The sequence below is a fragment of the Stegostoma tigrinum genome, chromosome 3 (assembly GCF_030684315.1).
Source record: "Stegostoma tigrinum isolate sSteTig4 chromosome 3, sSteTig4.hap1, whole genome shotgun sequence".
Lineage (NCBI taxonomy): Eukaryota > Metazoa > Chordata > Chondrichthyes > Orectolobiformes > Stegostomatidae > Stegostoma > Stegostoma tigrinum.
In genome coordinates this window covers 77260333-77283724 of record NC_081356.1, presented here as the reverse complement: position 1 = coordinate 77283724, position 23392 = coordinate 77260333, and the positions used below count along the sequence as shown (strand labels likewise).

At 41.4% G+C, this 23392-nt stretch overlaps 1 protein-coding gene and 1 long non-coding RNA gene across 3 annotated transcripts in view; one reads left to right on the top strand and one right to left on the bottom strand.

The window, feature by feature from the left end:
* The window catches only part of LOC125450694 (uncharacterized), a 33341-nt gene extending 27572 nt beyond the window's left edge, over nt 1–5769 (top strand). For both annotated transcript variants that reach the window (XR_007247126.1, XR_007247125.1), the window contains exon 4: nt 3820–5769. This is a non-coding gene — a long non-coding RNA (uncharacterized LOC125450694). The remainder of the gene's footprint in view (nt 1–3819) is intronic.
* On the bottom strand, nt 4296–12166 carry tmed7 (transmembrane p24 trafficking protein 7). The gene is made up of 3 exons (XM_048526747.2): nt 11845–12166; nt 8278–8523; nt 4296–6029 (listed from the first exon to the last, which is right to left on the bottom strand). The coding sequence occupies exons 1-3, from the start codon at nt 11995–11997 to the stop codon at nt 5793–5795; spliced, it is 636 nt and encodes a 211-aa protein (XP_048382704.1). The 5' UTR covers nt 11998–12166; the 3' UTR covers nt 4296–5792.
* Nucleotides 12167–23392: the final 11226 nt, after the last annotated feature.

The following is a 23392-nucleotide window of genomic DNA, read 5'->3' as shown; positions in this document are numbered from 1 at the left end:
CAGCCATCCAGTGATGGTTTCCTCGATAGGTTTTGAGGGGTTTTGCCTGGTCCATAACATCCACATTGAACTTCATTTGCCACCTATTACCAACTCTACTAACTTGTGTTTTGAAGTTTTACACTCTCATTTTGCAGTAATTCCAAGTTTTGGATTGCCTGCAAACTTTGAAACTGTACCTTGTACACAAAGGTCTAGACCACTGATATGTCAAAAGCAAGGGTTCCATGCTGACCGTGGGAATCTCTACTACATTCTTCCAACCCAAAAAATATTCATTGACTACTATTCTGTTCCTTATCACTCATTTTATTTTGTATCCACATTGCTACTGCCTAATTTATCCTTTGAGCCTTAACTTTGCTCAACAGTCTGGCATATGGCACTGTATCATTAGCCTTTTTGAAGTCCAAGTACACCACACCAGCAGCATAACTCTCACCAACTCTCTCTTTTATAATCAGCTAAAACCTTCAATCCATTAACTAAAGACAATTTTTAAAAATTCATGCTGGTTCTTTTCATTAACTTTTAATTAATTAAACATCTGCCATCCGTATAACTATAAATTTTATACTGATTTATTATTTCTATAAAATTTACCCCAAAGCAAAACTGACATCTACAATTGCTGGGCTTTTCCTTATATCCATTTTCAACAAGATCAAAATGCAATAATGTTGGTCAGTGCCTTCACAAACCAAACTCTCACTTCCTTGAATACCTTTTCTGATTTTAGTGGCTTGTCAAAAGCTTATCTCTTAATTTTGAACCTTTCTTTGTCACCATAGCTTGGATCAACATCTGCTTCCAGGGTAAAAATAGATACACCATAACCCTGCTCCCTGCTTCCCTACATAAATCCCCTATGTCTTGTCTCTAATCAGCTGTACTACTCCTTTCACTACCCTTGTTATTTATCTGCTTATAGACAACTTTTGTAATTCCCTTTTATATTAACTGGCAGTCTCTTCATAACTGCTGTTATTTGTTTGAACCTTTTGGGACATTCTTTCTCCAGTACTACATTGCTCTGTAGCAATACTGTCAGAAGTCCTCAACTGCTTCCTTTCCAACCTTACCAGAATGCCACGAATCCATCCAGAAATATTTAACGTCCAGTCATAGCCACACCATAATTGTTGTTTGCAATTTGCATCAGCAACTCACTTCATTCACAGACATTCAACATAACCCTAATTTGGAATGTGTTACATTCTGTCTTCATGTGTTAACACTTCTCTATTCTAGTGTTACCCATCTCTCCCACTATTTGGTTCACCCTGGTATTCACTTCAGGTTCCCCCATCCCTACTTAGTTAAAAGCTATCCATAAGCAGCAGCAAAACACCCCACTCAGCACTCAGTTCCAGCATGGTTCAGGTGCTTTGTTCTGGCTTATAAGAGTGCCATCTCCCACACAGCCAGTTGTAGTAAAGTTCTCCTTCTTGCACTACCTTTCTATGTATTTCTGTTTTATTCTCCTGGTTCTGTACTCACTTGCACAAGTCACGGGAAGTAATCAGGAAGTTACTACATTTAGAGTTCCACTTCTTTTTACCTAGCTTTCTAAATGCTGACTGCAGGATCACATCCCTCTTCCTATCTACATCACCAGCATCAATGTGGACTGTACCTCTGACTGATCACCTATTCCCAAAAGAAAACCCTGCAGCTGCTGACACCTCAACCCTGCATCAATATATCAATCTAGAATCACACTTATGGGAACAGAAATGTTTGTATATTCCCATAACTAATGAAGATCCAATTCACTATTGCTCTAACATTCTCCCTTCCCTTCTGTAAAGTGAATGGACTTGGCTCTTGCTGCACTCTTGACACATCATTGCCCCCACCAGTATCCAGATCAGAAAATCAATTACAAAAATATAGTTTCAGGGGCTCGGCACCACTAGTCTGGTTCTCTTGGACTGTCTGGCAGTCACCCATTCCCTATTCTTCTGCATCTCCTTATCCTATGATGTGACCACCTCCCTAAGCATCCCATCTGTACTCTTCTGTTTCGTGGACGCATCACAGTAACACCAGCTGCCACTCAAGCTCTAAAGTCCAAAGCTTTTCTGCAGTAATACTTCTTACACATCAAGTGTCTAGAATTCTCCACATGCTACAGGATGGACATTTTGTCTGGTCAAGCTCCTCTGTCATACCTTAAGATTAATTTTAGACCTTTTACTATAAACTGGAGATTAGGAAGTAGAGATTGAATTATTCACACTTACTCACCGAGCAGATTTTTGTCATGTGCTTACAAGTTAGATATTCGAAGAGTAAGAATCAATTCATACAAGGCAAGCTCTTAAAATAAAGCCAGAGCGACACCTCTTTCTAATTCTAACAACTTGAACTCCCAGCACTCCAAAGTCACGTTCCAAAATACTTAAGGTATTACGAATGATTAAATTACAAACATCTTTTACCTTTCACATCAAAATATACAGAATTTAACAGATGATCTTGTAGAAAAAAATCTTTTTCAACGTATGTATATCAACTGATTTAAATTGTCTGGGATAGCACTATACTATACTGATGTAGTTTTGAATGAAATCATTTTGACTAAGCAGACGTCTTGAAACCAAAACCTTACTATACAAGGATGTTTAAAAATTGAAGCAGATTCTTGATCCACTTCAGGAAAGTCAGTAAAACAAGGTAAGACAACAGCAAATGTAACAGAGATCTGACAGTCCTAGCAATGATAGCATCATTAAAAAGGTAAGAATGGAAAATTGACAGAACACCATAAGTTACAAACTGTAAATATGCTTCACTTCATTAGTTTAAAAACGTACTCCAGTACCAACAAACTTGGGTACATGTAGTATTATCTTTATTCAAAACGTTGCTGACACAAAATTGTACATTTTTTTTTTGCTGACTCATCATTGCTCACAACATGGCAGATAGGCTACATTTATTTTCAAAAGACAACTGTTATGGGGAATGGTTCCATATATCATTCCAAGCACATCTTTGTATTTAAAATTTGGTAAAAAAACAGTGCATCTAATTCTTTATTCCACCAGCTCAAGGGAATTGTATTTAAGTTTTCGATGTATCATCCATGCAACCTACTTTGGCGTGAAGAAATCTCCTTATCATGTCCTGTGTTCAACGTTACAGTACTTTGTATTTATGCACAAAAGGGAAGGCCACTTGCTTTTACCTCCATAACACTGCCCGATTCCAGCCCTGCGTTAGCATATTTGTTCTTGAAACCTTCATCCATTCCTGTTACCTTGACTATTCCAATGGCCTCCAGGTTAGCCTTCCAACTCTCCTTAAACTTGAGCTCATCCAATACCCTGCAGCTTAGATGCTTATATGGCACCAAATTCCTTTCATTCTCTAACCTTAACCCCACTGACCTACGCTGGCTTTAGTCAGCAATACTTTGATTTAAAACTTTCATACTAGTTTCTAAACGCCTCTGTGGCCTCACCACTCCTAATCTATGTAAATTCCTCGAGTTTACCAACCCTTGGATATCTCTAATTCTAGCATGGTGAAGGACCCAGTTTGAAATACTCCACCATCAGCAGCCTTAACTTCAGGTGCCAACGCTCAGTTTTAAAAGTTCCTCAACATATCTCTACCTCATAACATATTCCAAGACAAATCTGAAAATCTGCTCTCTTCACATTTTTGGTCACTCACTCAAGTAACGTATATGTGGCCAGTGTAAAATTTTATTTGTTAACACTTATGCAAAGTTTTAAAAGCAAGATACATAAAAGCAAGCTTGTTTCAGAATTTAAAAAGACGTTTTTATATCTATATGTACATTTGCAGTTAATGATCTGATTGTGTGAAGGAAACGAGGAACCTTGTCTACTACAAGCATCAAAAGAACTGTTGACACTACTCGGAAAATCGTGTACACTTACCCTGAGATGAGATTCCTCCATACTACTAGTTTATATTCAGCCTACAAATGATCATCTATGAATACTGTGTTTAAGATCTTTCAGAACAGATATCAGATACAGGGTTTTAGTTTTTTTTGTTGTCTAATTTCACAAAACTTTCTTCTTACAACTACTGATTACCTTCCCAAAGCAGATTTATATTTTGATTCCTGAAAACTGAATGAATCGGAATAATGACTCAGATTGATTAGCTAGTGGTTTATATTACAAGACATGATATAAACATAAAATGCACAATGCTTATCAATACAATGTCTTGTATTTTCAATAATTTATGCATTTGTAACAAATTGTGTTTGCATTGATACAAAATAAAATCAAGCACTCATTGTTTCAGAATTTACAGTGCAACGTGAACATTTTTAATTAAATGAAAGTTTTAAACACAAGAACTTATTCCAAGTACATATTTCAATAGTTATTATTCTATTATTACTCATCAGGCTTGTAATTGTCAGATGGAATATCACAATCGGTTTTATGCCAAGAAGTAAGCTTACATACAAATATCCATCAGTGTACACTCAATGGTGTGGGTACTTAAAACTGTGCATAACCAAACTTCTAATTATTTAAATGGGCAATTAATGTTAAATACAGGGAAATGGCATAAGAAAAATAATCAAATTCTTAGATGGGCAGCATTAAACCTACAATTTTTTAAGCACAAAATATCAGCAAAATCAATTGAAGCTCTCAATTAATAGATTTATCACTGCCCTGCGCCTGCTTGTTGAAGTCTGGAGATTGATTACAATTAAAAAAAAATTCTGCTCTTTCCTTAAAGAAAGCAACATCTATAAAGGTCTGACCCTAAACACAATATATAGATTTTTTTAAAATCAACTCCATTCAGTGAGAAAACATTCTATGGATAATTTGTTATCCCCATTACGTTCCTAAGCATAAAGAAATTTACACCCTGCCACATACAAAAACCCCAAATTCCTCTGTTTTTAATCCTTACTGGTTTGATTTACTCAACACTTGATTTTTTTGTTTGAGATTACCAAGGTACACAAAACAAAGTTTCACAAAACAAAAAACAAAAAACTTTTTTATAAAACAATATCTTGCCTTGAAAAGCACATTTTTCTAACCTTACCAACCTTATAAAATGGTTATTCCACTGTAATCGTAACTGTTAGAAAACCATGACAACTTAAAGGGGCTTTTTAAAACAGGCAAAACATTAACAAGATGTAACCTGACTAGATTTATTTTGAAATACTGTCATTTATGCACAACCTTGTGCAATGGAAAAGGTACAAAAAATGCTTCTCAATGCAAACAGCAGTATGCTTAAGAACTGCTATAGTATTTCAAAAGTTACCTCACTTTAACAAACCAAAGCACAAGTGACAATTCAACACGATTGCTGCTGCTTGTTTAAGAAAGGTCTTGAAACACCTGGATGCCTAACAAACTAACAGTGATAAGTGAAGCTAGTTGGGTTTGAAGTTAGTTTTGATACCTTGAAGTCAAAAGAACTATATTTTCAATTCTATTGCAGCAATGCGAGATGTATCACCTATTACACATTTCAAAAGATGTACAAACTGGGAATCATGTAGCCAAGGAAAAATAATTATCAATGGCCTTGCCCTCCAGTGGACACAGCTCATTGTGTAGTTATCTGTTGTGACATCCAGTTGTTGTAAACTTTTAATATTCTATCTTCAAATATCTGATCTGCTAAATAATCCAAAGTGATGAGAAAATCAGCTCAAGAAGGATTTTAATCTTAACAGTTTTCTTGAACTTAATCTTCGAACACACAAGATACTGAACTGAAAACTGTCAGGTACTGTTTAGACTTTATGCCATGGCTACTTGTTATGAACCTACACGTGTGGAAGTGGTTCTTTTGTCTGAGAAGAAGCTCCTGAGGAGAACCACCTGGCCAAGACTCACAACTAACAAGATAAGAGCTTCACCTATAGACCAAAAAGCAACCCTTGAGTTGAGGTCCTCAGCACGACTTCGGCCTTGTGCTTCCCTTAGACGGAAATGAGTTTGGTAATCGATGACAGATTTCATGGCTTCGTGCATTGTGACACAAGCTGACTCCATCTGTTGTTTTAAAAGTGAAAGCATAGATATGGTAAACAAACTAAAGAATCTGATTTTAAGAAAAATAGCTTTCATTTATATATATCAAAACCCATAAAAGATACACCAAATACTGAATAGCGAATCAACAATATTAAAACAAACATCGCTCACTTCAAGAAATTTTTAGCAGCAAAACTACTGCACCAAGTCTTAATCACATTTGTTATCACCATGTTCTGTTAAGCTTCAAATTCTTACAAAATAAATTATTTTCACATTTACTAAAGTTGATTCATCCACAATACATTGAATTAGTAAGCAAAATATGTTCCAAACTGTGTCAATGAATAATTTAAACACTTGACAGTACCATTAGCAAAAGCTATTTTCCATTTAAGTTTAGATTTATCACACACTGTCCAGTCCTACGTCAAAGCACAAACATATAAAGCATAGCAGTTAGTTTTGAATATTGTGTATTTCTCAACAGAATAGGAAGAGCCACTTTAATGACCTTATTTCAGTCCAATTATGTCTACAATCACTATCACAGTTCAAAGAAATCAATGAAAATAAGTAACCATAAAATCTAAAATTTTAAACTTATCATCCAAGTAAAATCATTCATGTTAGAACCACGTCTTGCTAATGCTGTTTCTAAAGTTCTGCAGGTAATAAATTACAATTCCATCCTCTCTCCTGATGTGTTAAGTTGGGATGAGAAGATGAGTTAGACCAGTTTCAAATAATGTTCTAATACTCATTAAGGTACAATCCCAGTGGATATCTGATAATACCTGTGTATTAAAATGCATAATTATAATCAAAACTTTGGGACATTAAAGTTTTCCTACGAGTGTCTTGCAGTAATTGCCGAGAAAATGTTTTTAGGATTCTTGAACTTTATAAAGCCAAAAATTTAACCACTGATCTTTAAAGACACAAACATAACATGTTCAAAAAGATGACATGCTTAGCGGAAATGTGTATAATTCAACTGAAAATGTCGTCAAATTTTATTTTGAAACTACAAATGCACAAGGGCTCTGTTAACACAAAGTGTTGAGCCATGAGTTTTAACCCCACAGTTTATGGTTTATGGATTGGCTGAAGAAAAGACAAACAGATGGGAATTAGGAATTGATTGTAGGTGTATTGTTGAAGGTGGCAGAAATACACTTACTCCTCTTGACCCAAAAGCAGTGGTGTTTAGGCTGATGGTTCCAGCTCCTTTCACCTTATTCAACCTGCATAATATCCCAAAGCCCAAGAGATTCTGACAATATAAATTCAAATTAAACAACAACAAAAGATGCACAGCCTTCTTAAAGCCTTTGATGACTAATCTGCACCCCAACAGCAGACTGATCTCTGGATCCTTGTTTTCCTCCTGCTAAAACTAGGAGCAGGCGGGCAGGTTCTTGTTCAGACTCAACATTTTGACTTGCCCCATTCCAAGTCCATCCATTTAAAAGAATTTAAATTAACCAGAGATTGTGAGGGTATTTGGAAAACAAAAATCAACATCGTTTTTCACATAATTATAGCTTCAATCTGTTGATTCCAGAGATGAGGGGTTTATCTTATGAAGACAGATTGGGCTCAGCCTGTACTCTCCAGAGTTTAGAAGAACAAGAGGGGATTTAATTGTGGTATATAAAGATGCTAAAGGGGATTGACATAAGCAGAGAGTTTCTGTTTCCCCTGGTAGGGTAATCTAGAAAAAGAAGTCAAGGTTTTAGCACAAGAATTGCAGATTTAATAGACATGGAGAAATTCTCTCTTCCAAAAAAGACGTGAATCTGTTGAATTCACTATTCTAAAGTGCGACGGATGGGGGAGCAGAGTAAAATTGAGGAGATAGACAAGTTTTTAATTAATGAGTTGAAGGATTATGGAGTACGGGCAGGAAAGTGAAGTTGAAACTATGAAGGGATCCCGGCATGATTGCATTAAATGGCAAAGCAGACTCGAAGGGTTCAATTGACTACTCCTGCTCACAGTTCTTATAACAATGCATGTGAAATTACTCTAATTAATATAGCAAAGTGTACTATTTGTCCTCATTACCAAATTATAACATTTGTATCTTACTGGTGCAGGCTGTAAGCCAAGTCAAAATTTATTTCCACAACTATTACTACTAAATTTGGCTGTAAGTGAGACTTTAAAGGAGACTGGGCAAATTGAAAGGAAATTTTTTTGTTAAAAAACTTTAATCAACTTGAATCTATTAAAAGTTTCAAAAAACATAGTGATCTAATACCTGAGTCAGTGCAGAGACTCTGTTTTCATTGGGAAACAAAGGAGGGTCATCCCCAACCTGGAAATCAAAATATACAGTTTTGTGTGTGAAGGTGGAAAACTCATTGCTGAAACAGAACTTATATGTTCCATTTTTAGCAGCAGTGAAGGTGAAACTGTCGTACTGTTTCTTCATCTCTTTGTACAAAACTGCACCATCAGCATCCTCTAGCCGACAGTCAACATCGTAATGACCACCAGTAATGACCTGTTAAATATACAAAAGTTTAAACAATTTAGGTGCATTAAATTCACAAGTCTTGAGCTATTAAACAGAAAATGTCAACACAAGCATAAAATTTTCTCAAAAAAAATTTACAAAAAAAGGGTTTATCCAATTTGTGGACTTTATTTCAGTTAAATCAGGAAATGTTGGAAACATTCAAGAGGATAAGCAGCATCTGTAGAGAGTTAATGTTTCTGCTCAATCTAAAACATTTACTGTTTTTCCTCTGTACAGATGCTGCTTCAGCTACTGGCCTTACTAATTTCAGAGATATTAGGATATGCAGATGCTGGAGAATCTGAGATGACAAGGTGTAGACTGGATGAACACAGCAGGCGAAGCAGCATCAGAGGAGCATGAAAGATGACGTCGGGCCTAGACCCAACATCAGCTTTCCTGCTCCTCTGATGCTGCTTGACCAGCTGTGTCCATTCAGCTCTATACCTCCTTATCTTACTAATTTCAGATTTTCTTTACCCACAGTGTTGCCTTTGTTTCAGCTAAATCAGATTTCTATGATATTCAGAAGACTTCTATTCAATTCTGGCATTCATAATTTCAAGAAGTGAACATATCAGGATTGTAAGTAATGTCTTAAAAGCAAAAACATGATGGCCCTGATATTCTGACGGCCAGATGGTTGCTTCTGTAACATAGACTCGAGTTGTGCATCGGGACCTTGCAGAACCAGAGTACTTGAATTCGAGGAAGTTGCCTAGGGAATTTAAATTTTCAATGGTCAAATTTCCCTGCATCTAGAACCCACCAGAAGGATGCTTGACGATGCAAATTTGGAGGGCTCAGACTTAATTAAGCTAACAGTTACTCAGTAAAAGGTAAAGGATGAAAACCATACTGTAATGCCTGGGTAACTATTAAACTGACCTTCTGACTCACCACTCACACCCTTCTCCCAACTACACCCTTCAATTTCTGACACCCCTCTTCCAATCCAACTGACACCGATATCCTCTCGAGTATTGTTAAATTCGATCAAGGTCAGAAATAGGACTCAAACCCTGAATGTGGGCAATACTACACCCAGCACAGACAGATTGTAAGTGCAAGATCAAACTGCTTTTTAAAAATGTTACTGAATTCTAATTGCTGACATCAAAACGAAACACCAAATGGTCTTAAATTTCACAAAGCATAACAGACTGGGTTCATGTTTTGACATGATAAATCAACGACAAATTGAAAGAAAATGCAAGGAGCAGTGGCTGGTCACCCAAATAAGTACATACAAGTTAACATACAGCTTCTGATTAACAACAAATTCGAAACATCCCACCCGAAACAAATCCTATGAAGGGGTAAGTATATGAATAAGTAAGGGGCACCATTTCAGGTCAATGTGTAAATGCATACAAGTTTGGGAGTGAGGTCAGATTGGAAAGGGGCTCAGGTGTCAGTCGGAAGTGGGGTGTCAGGAAACAAGGGTTGTAGTTGAGAAAGGAGTTTAAATGATCAGGATTCAATTTAACAGTTATTCAGGAGTTATAGTAGGTTTTGCATCCTCTAACCTTTCCTGGTTAACTATTGACTTATTGGAGTCTTAACTCTTGAAAGTTGTGTTTTTGAGGGCCCTTTTAGGGCATTCCAGATGCAGTGAAGTTTGTCAAATAGAGATCGACTCCCCATTTATAAGTTTTTTTCTGTAGATTAAAAAGACCAGCTTGGTCATGGGTCTTCCAGAATTTGGAGCTCTCATGGAGATCAGAAACTCAAAGTGTTTAATTTGAAATAATTTGATGAGTGCAGATAACAAGTTTTGTTATCAGTACACAATTTGTGTCGAATGAGGAGGGGTTGAACAGGATAGGAACCTACGTGAGGTTTGGGAGATTAAGAGATGATTTGATTTAAACAAAAAAATCCCAAGAGGGCTTGACAAGGAACTGGAGGTGAAGATTTATGCTCTTGATAGAATGTAAAACTAGGGGCCACTGTTTTAAAATCAGGAGCTCCCCATTTAAAACAGAGATTAGGCAAAATGTATTTTTCTCTGATGGTCAAGTGTTTTTTGGAACTCTCTTCCGGAAAAGGTGGGGGCAAGCAGTGTGGTGGAACAATGTGCAAATGTAAAGGCAGGCTTCTTAAGTAAGGAGGATGAAAAGCTGTCAGGTGTAGAAAGGAATGCAGGTGAGTTTACAGTCATATCAGCCACAATCTTACTGAATGGCAGAACAAGCTGGAGGGGGTGAATGGCTTTTTCCTGATCGTAATTCAAATGCTTGTAATTTCAAAAATGCATTTTTTATTAGATACACCTCAAAGGTGAACGTTGTCCTTCCTGTACAGTAGCTTCTCCTCCATAATGTAAAAGGAGGACAAAGGCATTCCAGATAACTTAATATAGGAGCAAATGCCAAGAACAACTGATCCTTCTGAAGAAGGGTTTAGGCCCAAAACATCAGCCTTCCTGCTCCTTTGATGCTGCTTGGCCTGTTGTGTTCAGCCAGCTCTATACCTTGTTATCTCTGTATTTATATAACGTTTTCAATGGAGTAAAGTGACCTAAACCATTTACCAGCTGTATTATCACACATAGTTTGATTCAAAATGGGCAGCTGTTAGCATAGATTATCAGAAGCTGATCTTAAAAGAGAGAAAAGAGGTGGAAAGAACTGGGATGGGAAATCCAGAATCTAAGATCCTGAAAAGGTGAAGAAGGCACAAGTAGTAGAGTGCTTAATATAGCTTATGTTCAAAGTGGTCAGGAATGGAGGCAACAGATCCTTGGGGTATGTGGGCCTGGAGATGATTAGGAGATGGGGCACTCAGATTAGAATGCACAGCTTTTGATCAACTAATATGACAAGTCAGAACGCGAGAATTTAGCTAGGATTGTATTGGAAGAGTCATGTTTGGAGAGAACTAAGGCATAACTGTGGGTTTCAGCAGATGAGCCGAAGAACAACTTTCCATAAACAGTGCAGATACGATTAGAAGACGATCGCTGGATAAAGTGTGTTAACCAAGGTAGCAAACACTCAGGCAGCAGAGGCAGGAGGTTGCGTATTTGTATTGACGCCAGGTCTTCGACTACCACAGGCACAATGAATACTGTGTACAAGGAGAAAATTAACACCACACCCTCAATCGGACCTACAGCCCGGAGAACATGACACACACACACACACAATATTTCCAGTGTATACCCAGATAGATCAGTCTTTAGCCATCCATCCCCGCGTTGTTCCTTCTTCCCATCCTATCAGAGCCCCTCAGCTGCAGTATCCTGAACCCTCTGAAAGCACATCTACCCGGCCCCGGCCCCGGCCCCGGCCCCGGCCTGACCTGGAACTCCAGTGTGCACTTGGTGCCCTGCACGATGTCCTCGTAGAAACACTGCTTGGCGTTGTCGGGTAATTCAAAGGTGAGCTCGGAGCCGCGGACCAGCGCCACCAGAAGCTGGGCCCACAGGAGCTGCAGTAAGAGCCTGGCCCACATGCCGGCTCGGGTAGACCTTGCCGGGGTGAACGGGATGGGGAAAAGTTTCGGAGGCGAGAGCGGGGTCCGCGCGGACGGATTTAAACGTGAACCGGCAACTTGCAGCTCCGAATGCTCAAACCCCCGGATGTCAATGCGCAGGAACCAGACGTGGCATCGCGAATTTGCCCGGATGTTTGACCTCTAACCCCGTCGGGGAACGATGCACCTGCGCGGTCATGCTGCTTCCCAGCCATTCAGGGAGGTGGGCGGCTTGTGCTGGCTGTGGTCATGCTCAGCTCAAAACTGACAACATCCTGATAATCTGGCATTAAGGGGGGAAAAAAGACAAACCCTCGGTATGTTGTCAGGGTTTGAATTAAAAGAAAAGATTGCAGGAAGAAGATGCTAGAATGACACGGGCATTTAACAACTGGCTAGATTTCGAACATTGCTGAATAAAAGGTCAATGCCATTGTAGGAATTTTTTTATTTTGTGCTCAAGGGTCAGATGCAAGAATCCCAAATTTCGAAGCAAACAGCAATTTGTACTGCCTGAGGAAAAAAAAGTGGTGATTGTATTTTGATTGTGAGGCATTGCTGTGGAGCCAGAGAATAATAATTCCCAACAAAAAACAGAAATACAGCCATAACACGGTGCATAGCTGGATGAACACAGCAGGCCAAGCAGCATCACAGGAGCAGGAAAGCTGACGGTTCGGGCCTGGACCCTTCTTGGCCCAAAACGTCAGCTTTCCTGCTCCTAAGATGCTGCTTGGCCTGCTGTGTTCATCCAGCTCTACACCTTGTTATCTCAGATTCTCCAGCATCTGCAGTTCCTACTATAACAGAAATACTGTGCTTGACAAAGGGTTATTGGACTCCGCTTTAACTCTGCCAGCAGCTGTAGAAAGAAAAACAGACTTGCTGTCTTTCTCTCACACTTTCCATTTTTGTTTCAGATCTCCCGTATTTCCTGTTCTTTGTTTTTATTTCTTTACTGTTCCATTCTGTTTTCAAATTCCACATTTTCAACTACCTTGGAATAGATTTGATTCCCTTACCTAATAAGAACATATCAACCTCTGCTTTAAAAAAATGACTTCACCAAGTTCTGAGGCAGAGAGTTCCAAAGTTGCAAACCTTCTCTGAGGGAGGAAATAAAGAAGAATTCTCATCAATGCCCTAAAGGAGCAAAACAAACATTTAAGCAATGTCAGTGATAATGGGAACTGCAGATGCTGGAGAATCCAAGATAATAAAGTGTGAAGCTGGATGAACACAGCAGGCCAAGCAGCATCTCAGGAGCACAAAAGCTGACATTTCAGGCCTAGACCCTTCATCAGAGAGGGGGATGGGGAGAGGGTTCTGGAATAAATAGGGAGAGAGGGGGAGGCGGACCGAAGATGGAGAGTAAAGAAGATAGGTGGAGAGGAGAGCATAGGTGGGGAGGTAGGGAGGGGATAGGTCACTCCAGGGAAGACGGACAGGTAAAGGAGGTGGGATAAGGTTAGTAGGTAGGAAATGGAGGTGCGCCTTGGGGTGGGAGGAAGGGATGGGTGAGAGGAAGAACAGGTTAGGGAGGCAGAGACAGGTTGGACTGGTTTTGGGATGCAGTGGGTGGAGGGGAAGAGCTGGGCTGGTTGGGTGGTGCAGTGGGGGGAGGGGACGAACAGGGCTGGTTTTGGGATGCGGTGGGGGAAGGGGAGATTTTGAAGCTGGTGAAGTCCACATTGATACCATTGGGCTGCAGGGTTCCCAAGCGGAATATGAGTTGCTGTTCCTGCAACCTTCGGGTGGCATCATTGTGGCACTGCAGGAGGCCCATGATGGACATGTCATCTAAAGAATGGGAGGGGGAGTTGAAATGGTTCGCGACTGGGATGTGCAGTTGTCTATTGCAAACCGAGCAGAGGTGTTCTGCAAAGCGGTCCCCAAGCCTCCGCTTGGTTTCCCCAATGTAGAGGAAGCCACACCAGGTACAATGTAAACAAAATGACTTCACATGTGGGACATGTTCAGACCACATTTAGTTGATAATGTTGTTGCTGAAGTTGGATTATAAAACATGATTTGCAGTGACGCCTAGTTGTCTAACAAGCCTTGCTCAAGCATCGGATGCGTATCGAAACTAGCCCTTCAAGGATAGGAATAGGAAGTATGTGGGATGAAGTATCAATTGGTAGAAATAAGATGTTCACCAAGGGAGGCAGAATATGGACTTCAGCATAAAATTGGAAGTGTAGTGGAATTCAAAGAGCAGATGACACCAAAATTGGGGGTGTTGTGGACAGCAGAGAAGGTTACCACAGTACCAGGGGATCTTGACCCGATGGATCAATAGGCCGAGGAGTGGCAGAGATAATGGGAACTGCAGATGCTGGAGAATCCGAGATAATAAAATGTGAGGCTGGATGAACACAGCAGGCCCAGCAGCATCTCAGGAGCACAAAAGCTGACGTTTCGGGCCTGGACCCTTCATCAGAGAGGGGGATGTGGTGAGGGTTCTGGAATAAGTAGGGAGAGAGGGGAAGGCGGACCGAAGATGGAGAGAAAAGAAGATAGGTGGAGAGGAGAGTATAGGTGGGGAGGTAGGGAGGGGATAGGTCAGTCCAGGGAAGATGGACAGGTCAAGGATGTGGGATGAGGTTAGTAGGAGATGGAGGTGCGGCTTGAGGTGGGAGGAAGGGATGGGTGAGAGGAAGAACAGGTTAGGGAGGCAGAGACAGGTTGGACTGGTTTTGGGATGCAGTGGGGTGAGGGGAAGAGCTGGGCTGGTTGTGTGGTGCGGTGGGGGGAGGGGACGAACTGGGCTGGTTTTGGGATGCTGTGGGGGAAGGGGAGATTTTGAAGCTGGTGAAGTCCACATTGATACCATTGGGCTGCAGGGTTCCCAAGCGGAATATGAGTTGCTGTTCCTGCAACCTTCGGGTGGCATCATTGTGGCACTGCAGGAGGCCCACGATGGACATGTCATCTAAAGAATGGGAGGGGAAGTGGAAATGGTTTGCGACTGGGAGGTGCAGTTGTTTATTGTGAACCAAGCAGAGGTGTTCTGCAAAGCCGTCCCCAAGCCTCCGCTTGTTTTCCCCAATGTAGAGGAAGCCAGACCGGGTACAATGGATGCAGTATACCACATTGGCAGATGTGCAGGTGAACCTCTGTTTAATATGGAAAGTCATCTTGGGGCCTGGGATAGGCGTGAGGGAGGAGGTGTGGGGGCAAGTGTAGCGTTTCCTGCGGTTGCAGGGGAAGGTGCTGGGTGTGTTGGGGTTGGAGGGCAGTGTGGAGCAAACAAGGGAGTCACGGAGAGAGTGGTCTCTCCGGAAAGCAGACAAGGGTGGGGATGGAAAAATGTCTTGGGTCGTGGGGTCGGATTGTAGATGGCGGAAGTGTCGGAAGATGATGCGTTGTATCCGGAGGTTGGTGGGTTGGTGTGTGAGAACGAGGAGGATCCTCTTTGGGCGGTTGTGGCGGGGGCGGGGTGTGAGGGATGTGTTGCGGGAAATGCGGGAGATGCAGTCAGGGGCGTTTTAACCCCACCACACCCGGCACCTTCCCCTGCAACCGCAGGAAATGCTACACTTGCCCCCACACCTCCTCCCTCACCCCTATCCCAGGCCCCAAGATGACTTTCCATATTATGCAGAAGTTCACCTGAACACCTGCCAATGTGGTATACTGCATCCATTGTACCCGGTGTGGCTGCCTCTACTTTGGGGAAACCAAGCGGAGGCTTGGGGACCGCTTTGCAGAACTCCTCCGCTCAGTTCGCAACAAACAACTGCACCTCCCAGTCGCAAACCATTTCCACTCCCCCTCCCATTCTTTAGATGACACGTCCATCATGGGCCTCCTGCAGTGCCACAATGATGCCACCCGAAGGTTGCAGGAACAGCAACTCATATTCTGCTTGGGAACCCTGCAGCCCAATGGTATCAATGTGGACTTCACCAGCTTCAAAATCTCCCCTTCCCCCACCGCATCCCAAAACCAGCCCAGTTCGTCCCCTCCCCCCACTGCACCACACAACCAGCCCAGCTCTTCCCCTCCACCCACTGCATCCCAAAACCAGTCCAACCTGTCTCTGCCTCCCTAACCTGTTCTTCCTCTCACCCATCCCTTCCTCCCACCCTAAGCCGCACTTCCATCTCCTACCTACTAAGCTCATCCCACCTCCTTGACCTGTCCGTCTACCCTTGACTGACCTATCCCCTCCCTACCTCCCCACCTATACTCTCCTCTCCACCTATCTTCTTTTCTCTCCATCTTCGGTCCGCCTTTCCTTCTCTCTCTATTTATTCCAGAACCCTCACCCCACCCCCTCTCTGATGAACGGTCTAGGCCCGAAACATCAGCTTTTGTGCTCCTGAGATGCTGCTGGGCCTGCTGTGTTCATCCAGCCTCACATTTTATTACCTGAGGAGTGGCAGATGAAGTTTAAGTTAGATAAATCAGGGCAGGACTTGTACACTTAATGGTAAGAATCACAGAATCCTTACAGTGTGAAAACGGGCCATTTGGCCCAACAAGTCCACACCACACCTCCAAAGAGCATCTACCCAGACCCATTCCCCTATCTAGATAACAAGGTGTGGAGCTGGATGAACACAGCAGGCCAAGCAGCATCTTAGGAGCAGGAAAGCTGATGTTTCGAGATTAGACCCTTCATCAGAAATGGAGGGGGGGAAGAGGGTTCTTGTGAAATCCACATTGATACCATTGGGCTGCAGAATAGCAGTTGGAATATGCCCAATGGTTTCAATGTGGATTTCATAAGCTACAAAAATTTCTCCTCCCCCTAATGCATCCCAAAACCAGCCCAGCTCGTCCCTGCCTCCCTAACCTTGGGAACCCTGCAGCCCAATGGTATCAATGTGGATTTCACAAGAACCCTCTTCCCCTCTCCCATTTATGATGAAGTGTCTAGGCCCGAAATGTCAGCTTTCTGCTCCTGAGATGCTGCTTGGCCCGCTATGTTCACCCAGCTTCACACCTTGTTATCTTGGATTCACCAGCATCTGCAGTTCTTATTATCTCTCTCCCATTCCCATACCCCTGTGTTTCCCATGTCTAACCCAAATATCCTTGGGCACTACGGGCAATTTAGCATTCGTCAATCCACTTACCATGCACGTCTTTGGACTGTGGGAGGAAATAGGAGCACCCAGAGGAAACCCACACTGATACAGGGAGAATGTGCAAACTGCACAGACAGTTGCCCGAGGTTGGAATTGAATTTGGGTCCCTGGTGCTGTGAGGCTGCAGTGCTAACCACCGTGCCACCCCCAGGGAGTGTTGCTGAACAAAGAAACCTTAGAGTGCAGGTTCATATTTCCTTGAAAGTGGAGTCGCAGCTAGATAGGAGAGTGAAGAAGGTGTTTTGTATACTCACCTTTATTAGTCAGTGCATTGAGTATAGGAGTTGAGAGGCCATGTTGCAACGATACAGGACATTAGTTAAGCCACAATTGAATACTGTGTGCAGTTCTGGTCTCCCTGATGCTTTCTTTATTGCCTTTAATTTTTCTTATTACTGACTCTATGGCTAAAGCTTTAACCGTTAACTAACACAACCACTTCAGTTAAGGGGGTTTTTATTGCTTGTTAATTCTCTTATTGACACCACAGCTTGCATCATTAATATTCAGCTTCTTATGTTACCAAACATACTAATCAAATTAAATGTTGAGAATTCTCAACATGGAAATCAGGGTACCTGCCAATTTCAGCTTGTTGCTTGCACTGAAGAAGCTCAGTGTTGGACAATAAACACCAAAGTGCTCTGAGTGGACACCGGTCACATGCAACACATGTCCGTGGTTGCACATGTGCCAACTTCTAAGAACTGCCATTGCACATCTCTGCTGAACTTTTGTGTTTCAGTGCTGTAGCTATCATTGAAGCACTGCAGCAAGGACATCAGGGACACACACCCAGCTGATGGACTGGACAACGCTGCGTATCTGGGCTCTTTGCTCATTGTCATTGTGGTCACTCTGAGATGCTTACAACATCCCTGCCTTGCACTGCCTAACCGTTTTGAACTTCCTTCCTCCTCCTGCCACCTCAGCCAGAAATACTAGGCTAATATTGCCTCTTCCTTGCATTGCCATGCATTTAGTGCTGACACAAAGCCAGGAGGCTGATCATGGTTATAACTCAGTCAAGGGTGATTGTCTTCACTCAGGATGGGAGATGCTGGGTCCTGACACAGTAAATCAAGGACCGTTTGTGATACCAGATAACAAAGTGTGGAGCTGAATGAACACAGCAGGCCAAGCAGCATCTTAGTAGCACAAAAGCTGACGTTTCAGGCCTAGACCCTTCATCAGAAAAGGATGGGAAGAGGGTTCTCAAATAAAGAGGGAGAGAGGGGGAGGCAAATCAAAGATGGATAGAGGAGAAGATAGGTGGAAAGGAGACAGACAAGTTAAAGGGGCGGGGATGGAGCCTGTAGAGGTGAGTATAGGTGGGGAGGTAGGGAGGGGATAGGTCAGTCTGGGAAGACAAGTTAAAGGGGCGGGGATCCACGCTTTGTTATCTCGGATTCTCCAGCATCTGCAGTTCCCATTATCTCTGATACAGCTTCTGATACCAGTCCAGATGCTTGCACATGGTCAGTCAATCACACAGGGCTGTCAGAATCAAGATCTCTCCACAAAAGGGATGAAGAGTCAAATGCCAAACGACCAAACTGACATCTGGACTCCTACTGGGCTGCCTTCCTCCTGGAGTGAAAGTGGGTGGCACGGCTGTTACTTTTACTGCATTTGGGAGATTTTGCAAACAAGTGAGTAGGCAGATCAGAGTGTATGCAGGGTTAGTGGTGTCAGGTGTTGGGTTGGAGAGAATGAATAGGAAAATGTTGCAGGTATTAATGAGAGTGGTAGAGCTTGAGCCTTGGCAGGAGGTAAGTACCATCATAGCTGAGACAGAGTGAGTGTGAGGTAGCAGAGGAAAGGTGTGTTAAGTATATTGACAGAGTAGAGAAGTAAATGAATTTCTCCTTCAGCCTAGGTGTTCCCAGATGGCAGAGACTGCATTAACCTTGGTGAAACCTTGGAACAGGTTGGCAAGAGGATGTCTTGCATCTGCACCACCCTATCTGGCAACACCTCCAGGTTCCCGTTCACAAAGCAGGGTGTCTGCCCTTTTCCTGCCACATTCAGGGCAAATGTGTTGGGCAGCTTCAGACACTCACCCTTGTCCAGGTGCATAGTTGGCTTTTAACTGTGGTGCAGGTTTGACGGATGATGGTCATTTGGCAGATATTTGCTAAGTGGCAAGTTGCTCTGGGAATGGCATGTGTAAGATGGGAATAGAATTGAATATGAGGAATGCCATTTGAGCAAGGTAGGTAGTTATCGAGGTGAGTTTGGTAAGAACTTTTTTGAAAAATTCAAATATAGTCAAAATTCAGAAAGATTTAACTCTTGGCTTTAAAGATGAAGAGGGTATGATTTTTTTATAGTGGATTGTAATACAGGTTGCAAGTATGCATAGCTGTTAAGCAGCAGCCTTTTCTGTGAAATAAAAAGCTGAATTTGCATTAATTTGTATTTATGGCTTCTGTTCTAGATGAATCTGATGAATTTAATGCACACTTATTAGTACTGTCCCAATGGAAGTTATTATTTATTTACAAATCAATGTTCAATAACAAAAGTACTTTTTAAGCTCCTTTTGAGCTACTTTTAGGATCAGAGTTGATGGGAACCATCTTTAAACTGGCAAATCTACAATATTGAGGTAATGGGAGAGGCTGGATTTACAGCCTTCCAAACTGTAACTCATTTTACAATCAATCCCCTACTTTCAGGCTCAAATGAGTTCTTAGAAGCTATGTTATACTTTAGATATAATCTAGTTGAATGATATTAGAAGAAGGAAGAACACTAGGGAGAACTTCCCTGCTGTTCTTCAAAGTGCTGCAATGGAAATATTATGGCTTCTTGAAAGGATGAACAAGACCTCAGTTGAGCATCATATCCAAACAGCTCCTTCATTGTAATTTGCTGCACTGTAATTTCAGCAGAATGTTGTACTTAATTCTGAATGATTAGATTCCATAACTTGTTTTTACACAAGAAGAATAAAAAAGAAACATATTATCTAAATGGTGAGATATTGCAGGGCTCTGAAATATGGAGTTTTCGAAGAGTCCTCATACATGACCCACAAAGGGTTAACAGATAGAACAAGAAATTAAGAAAGTTAATAGAATGTTAGCATTTGTTGCAAGGGGGGCTGAATAAAAAAGTATGGAGGTTGTGCTTGAAATATACAAGACACCGGTAAGATTGCAGCTGGAGTACTGAGTAATGTGTTGGTCATGTCAGTCAAGAAGTATGTAAATGCATTCGAGGTAGTTCAGCAAAGGTTTATTGGACTAATTCCTGGAATCAGTGGGTTGTCTTATAGGGAAAGATTGAATTGGCTAGGCTTGTATTTGCTTGTGTTTAGAGGAGTAAGCGTTGACATGATTGAAGCATATAAAATCCTGAGGGGTTTTGACAGAGCAGATGTGGAGAAAATGTTTCCTCTTTGGAGTTAATCTAGAACTCAGCAAAAATCATTGGTCACCCATTTAAAGCACATTAGACCAAATCTTTCCTCCTGGATGGTTGTCAGTCTTTGGAATTCTGGCCCTGAAAAAGTGGTGGATGCAGACTCTTTGAGTATTTCTATGACACAATTGAGTGGATTCTGTCAAGCAACAGTTGAAGGGTTGTCAAGGGTAGGTGGGCAATGCAGATTTGATGTTACAATCAGAACAGCCATGGTCATATTGAATGCTGGAGCAGGCTCAAGGGTATGAATGGCCTACTCCTGTCGCTGAATGGCACATTTGTAATTTTATGAGTTGAGAAATATAGGTTTCTGATGATCATTGAATTCTCTGGAATTGTCCTAAACTATCTGAAACTATTTCCGGGATATACTGCTATGAGCAGCACTTAAGTAATATTAATACAATATTAACATTTTTTTTAAATGATAAAAGTATTGGAGGTAGAGAAAGGAGCAGGGCAGTTGGAGGTAATGAAATGACAAATCTAGGAATATGTTCAGAGTTGTAAACTCCAACTTCTCATTAGTTGGGGTTATTGAGCCAAAGGTGGTCCACACGTTTACCTAACAGTCAGTTAAACCTTGCAGTTCTGAAGAATTCACAATGTTAGTTCTGTTTTTCTCTTAACAGATGCTGCCAGACCCACTGAGCTTCTGCAGCATCTTCTGTGTTGTAACAAACAGTTATTCCAGTTTGCACAAACAAATCTGTTTATATGTAAAGGTCTGATTTATGGAGAAGACTTATCATCCTAAGAGCTCAGCAAGTTAAAACGAGTGTAAATATGGCAAAGTGTTGCTTGGGTTCCTGTGTTTGGACGAGTTGGCTGATATTAACCAGAACAGTGATTGGGTTCACTCCAATGAACTGCGTCATCTAGATTAGGAAAAGAAAAATCAACTAAATTCCCGCTTCCTATTAAACTTACTGAGCCTTGAAAAAAGCATGTTGAGTGCGTGCTTGGAAAGAATGTATTGAATCAACATTGATGGGCCCTCTGCTGAGTAACACTGATTGTCTAGGATCGACACAAAGAGCTGGAATTTGTATTGAATCTTTTGGCACCAATAGAAAGAACTGCATCGTGAGTCACTTTCAGAAATGAGTAAAAGAAAACTAGGAAAAAGGAATATTAATGTTACAACCTTTAACAACTGCAAAATGAAAATAGCATTCTAAAAAATGTTTAATTCAATTGTTGACAAGCAGATCAAAACTTCTGTTTCACACAACTTGCCTCCTACCAATTTGAACCTGCATGCTACTTAGTGAATAAATAGGAAATGTATGAACAAAATATTGTCAGTTATCCAGAATTATGTAGCTTCAATTTGTTTTTGCATGTAATGGCCATCAGGAACATACAGTAAGTTGTTAGGACTATATTCAGTGATGACATGGAGGTGCTGGTGTTGTTCTGGGGTGGATAAGCTCAGATGTTAGATGACACCAGGTTATAATCCAGTAGATTTACTTGAAATCACAAGCTTTTGGAGCACTGCCCCATCAGGCGTCTAGATTCAGTGAAACATAGCTGCAAACATTTAGTTTGCAATCCCAGTGGCACGGTGCATTGCTTTCACTAAACAAAAGTTTAAGTTTCACTTCATACCGAGTAATATATGTTGGAGAAAGGATCAAATTGAAATTTGACTACATTTTTATAACAGTGCTTTGTACACACCTTGAGGGAGATTTTATATTCTTTCTTCAGAATTTTATTAAGTTTGTCAATCTGGAAAATACAAATGTAAAGTATCCAGGATGTATGGGTTGCAGAGGCTCTGTAATTGGGATTTGTGTGGTAATTTGGGGGGCCAATCAGTTCAATAGTTGCCCAGGTTTTAAACTAGATTTTTCATTGTCAGCTTTCCCTGAGGAATTTTTAACAGCAGCAGAATCCTCCCAATTCTCTGATGTAAGTTGATACTTTTAGAGAGTTGCAGATGCAGGAAAATCGCCCATTGGAGTCTTCAGTTTACTCAGAAATTCCCATGGAGTTTATTACATCTGAGATTCCACAGGGCCAGACGTGCAAGCTCTACACTACAGAAATGACTATTTGGGTTGTGGAAAATCCAAGCTAATATCCTGTGTAACTAAATTAGACCCTCCTTACCGAAACAGAGGCTTGATCAGCTTAGAAGCAATCAAAAGAAGCAAAATTAAAGGACTTGAATTTTTGAAGTGCCAGCTGCAAGTTGTGATTATCTAACAGAGGGAAGTCATTATAGTAATCATTATAGTATCTTACATTGTTTGTTGTAATCACTATAACTAGCCATTGTTGCGTGATATAGTACTTTAATTTAATAGTACTCACCTCTCTAGTTCTGGTCACTTCCATCCCCATCTGCGCCCTTTCCTCCAACCCAACCTGAACCCAAGCCACTCTGACCACTTCCTTTCTACTCTTTTCCCATCTTGTGTCCTCCAGTTACCAACTCATTTCCCCCTATTGCCAGCCCTCACTCCCACTCCATTCTCCACTTCTTCTGTCCTCCTCCTGATTGCTTCCCTTCCTCCCTCATATTCCCCACATCCTCTTGCCCCTCTCCCTTCTCCTCCCCTGCATTTAACACCTAGACACCTACAGACAAAAATGTAACAAGCTGTGACAATTTTTAAATACTTGACTGCTCGAAAAGAATATCTGTGATCAGGACTCGTTTCAGCTTACACTATTTCATGATCAATGGCGTCAGTTGCAGTTATAAGCTATTTGGTGAACACAGCAGACCAAACAGCATCGAGAACAAGGGTCTCAACCCAAAACGTCAAACTTTCCTGCTCCTCTGATGTTGCTTGGCCTGCTGTGTTCATCCAGCTTCACACTGTGTT